Source organism: Hippocampus comes, unplaced genomic scaffold (genome assembly GCF_001891065.2).
Source record: "Hippocampus comes isolate QL1 unplaced genomic scaffold, H_comes_QL1_v1.1 scaffold144, whole genome shotgun sequence".
Lineage (NCBI taxonomy): Eukaryota > Metazoa > Chordata > Actinopteri > Syngnathiformes > Syngnathidae > Hippocampus > Hippocampus comes.
The window spans coordinates 94,302-97,035 of record NW_017805782.1 but is presented as its reverse complement, the minus strand read 5'-3'; the positions used below and the strand labels follow the sequence as shown (position 1 = coordinate 97,035).

General features: G+C 61.8%; 1 protein-coding gene across 1 annotated transcript in view; it reads left to right on the top strand.

Moving 5' to 3' along the window:
- The window catches only part of LOC109524807 (mitotic checkpoint serine/threonine-protein kinase BUB1), a 17,767-nt gene that overhangs the window by 12,867 nt on the left and 2,166 nt on the right, over window positions 1-2,734 (top strand). Inside the window, exons 5-9 of the mRNA XM_019884910.1 lie at window positions 812-913; window positions 1,252-1,315; window positions 1,485-1,774; window positions 1,942-2,008; window positions 2,603-2,731. Coding sequence (XP_019740469.1) covers window positions 812-913; window positions 1,252-1,315; window positions 1,485-1,774; window positions 1,942-2,008; window positions 2,603-2,731 — 652 coding nt within the window. The remainder of the gene's footprint in view (window positions 1-811; window positions 914-1,251; window positions 1,316-1,484; window positions 1,775-1,941; window positions 2,009-2,602; window positions 2,732-2,734) is intronic.

The window sequence follows — 2,734 nt, the reverse complement described above, 5'->3', positions numbered from 1 at the left end:
CGCCCCGGCGGCGCCGGCCGCTTCCTCCTTCGGGGACCGTCCGACGCTCGGTCCCTCCGCATCGGTCGGCGGAAACGCCCCCGACGCGGTTTGCGGCGTCCGGGCGCCCGCGAGTCCGCCGTTTGCCGACCAAAGCGTGGCTGGAGGAGCTCAAGTGGATCGGAGCGCCCCGGCGGCGCCGGCCGCTTCCTCCTTCGGGGACCGTCCGACGCTCGGTCCCTCCGCATCGGTCGGCGGAAACGCCCCCGACGCGGTTTGCGGCGTCCGGGCGCCCGCGAGTCCGCCGTTTGCCGACCAAAGCGTGGCTGGAGGAGCTCAAGTGGATCGGAGCCTCTGTGGTGAGTTTGACGTCCGCGAAAAGGTCACGCCGGGACCGGCAGAGTCCCGAGTACGAGTCCTCACGTTTGTGCGTGGGTGTGGCCATGCGTTTGTGTTCATCAGCATCGCAGGCGAGCGCCCTCAACCCTTCCCGGGTCTTCGCCAACAACTCGCTGAGCTGCCCCCACGCCGCTGCCACTCCGTCACGCGTGCCGCCGTCGCCCACCGTCAACACGCGCGAGGCCCTGGGTGAGCGCCGCCCCTTTGCCGGCCGAAGCCAACCGGCACCTTGACACGCGCGCCTCGGAATGTTTTTCTCTTGCTTTGACTTGGAGCAAAAATTGGAGATGGGCATCATTTGCGTTGTAAGCGCGGTCACAGAAGGCGCTCCACTTGTATCTCAAGGCACCGTTGTATGTGTGAAAGCGAACCAATGATCATCATCTCCATTTCCTCCCAAAACGGGCCCTAACCGTGGCTGTGTGCGTTGCAGATGTGATCATGGGAATGTTCCAGGCGCCCGCGCTGACCGAGGCCTCCTCGGGTGACACGTCAGCGTTCGTCGCCGGCGGGAACCCGTCGGATGATGCAAACGGTACTGTTGATCCAGAGCGTGAAATGCCATCGACGGGCAGAATGGAAGCAAAGTTGTCCCGCTCATTCGAAAGTCCGCCGCCGCGCGAGGATTTTTCAAATCTTGTTGTCATTGAGTGGAGCTAAAAGGCGGGCACATTGTGGGGCAACGTGCTTCTACACGGAAAGCACGCGCTTCCAAATCAGCACTCGGCTTTGCCGTGTGCTGTTTAAAAAAAAAAAAAAAAGCAATAATAATAATAAATACATCAATGCATGGTGGCTTTTAAATGTGCGTCATCGGGGCGGAGCGGTGTGTCAAACCTTTGCCTTCCTCTGCTGCCACTTCCTGCCTCACAGGCTCCGACCCGCCGGGCATTTCCGGCGCCGCGGGACCCTTCACCGTGTACCAAGATGACGCCAGGTCAGTCGGCAGATGACAAAATGTCTCATCGCTGTCGTCCTTCGAGTCAAGTGAACTTTTGTGCGTTGGTCTGTTTTGAATTTGGGATGTCGTGGTCCAGTTTTGTGCTCTTTTGCCCGTTTGAAAAGTCGTACGCAAAAAACACGGTGTCGTCTGTGCGCGTGCGCAGCGCCACCGCTTGCGGCACGCTGAGCAAGAGCAGGGCCACGCGAGGCCGAGGCTTGTCCGACAACTGGACGTACGGCGGCGCGTCCCGGCGCTCCACCGACACGTCGGACGATGGACGCCAGGAGGCGGCGGCGGAGGACGGGCGGAGCCAGCGCGACCAGAGGGCCGCGTGGGGCGATGGCTGGCTGGCGACGTGTCCCAACAACACGGCCGACTTTGCCCTGGCGGCGCGCTGCGTCTCCACGCCCTTCGCGCTCAAAGGGGCCGGCGCTGCCGCTTCCCAGGGCGCAGGTAAGGCGCGCCGCTCCCCGATCACTGCTCAGGGATTTTCAAGGACCTTTCTTGGTCCAACTTCTCCCAATCCCTTCCGTCGTGAGTTGGCCGGTCTCTCTGGGATGCATGCGCGCACCCTCCCGCACTGGCGTGCACTTGAGACGTTGTCCGTGTCGTGTTTGCAGTGGACGCGACGTGCGCTGGCGGCGAGGCTGACGACGAGCCTTTCATCAGGCATTTGCACAAGCTCAGGTGAAAAGCTCCCACGACTCGTTTCTTCTTTTTGTGCACAAACGTGTCCGAACCGCGGCGCGCAACCGTCCGCGATGGCCGAAGCGCGCGACGCCGACTCGCTCCCTGAAACTTGGGAGGCGTCCTTTTGCAACCTCCAAATGACCCGCACCATTCATTTGTGGTTTTGCAAAGAAAAAAAAAATCTGTTTTCCATGTGGATAAATGGAAGTATTTCGCTGCCTGTCAAGACTTGGGAAGTCGAGCGGCGCGGGCGTTTCAAGCGAGACCGACAGGAAAATGAAGCCAGCGTTTGGCACGTTTCAAGTCAAAACGGACGCCGTTGATCCTTCACCAAGCTGCTTCCGGGCAGCTTGGTGAAGGAAGGATGGCTGACGACCGCTTGCCGCGGGCCCAAAATGCCGGCGATCCGTCGTGAACTTTCGTCCGCCGTTTGTCAGTGTCGGCGCGCCGCCTTTCCGGGCTTTCGCTTGACATTTCGAGCCGGTTCTGCTCTCCGAACGGCGTGCGGATGTTTGGCCGTTTGGAAACGCCGCCGAAGCTCGATTGTTGCGTCCGTCGTTGATGGCTTCTCGTGCGCCTCCCCCAACTCAGTCCCATCATGGAGCAGAGTCCGCCCGACCTGGAGCCTTCCGCCAGCGCCGCCCGTCGGTCGGCGGCCTCGGGGGCACATGGCGGGACCGTCGTGAGCGAGGGGCTCGGCGCCGAGCAGCTACCCGCCCGGTG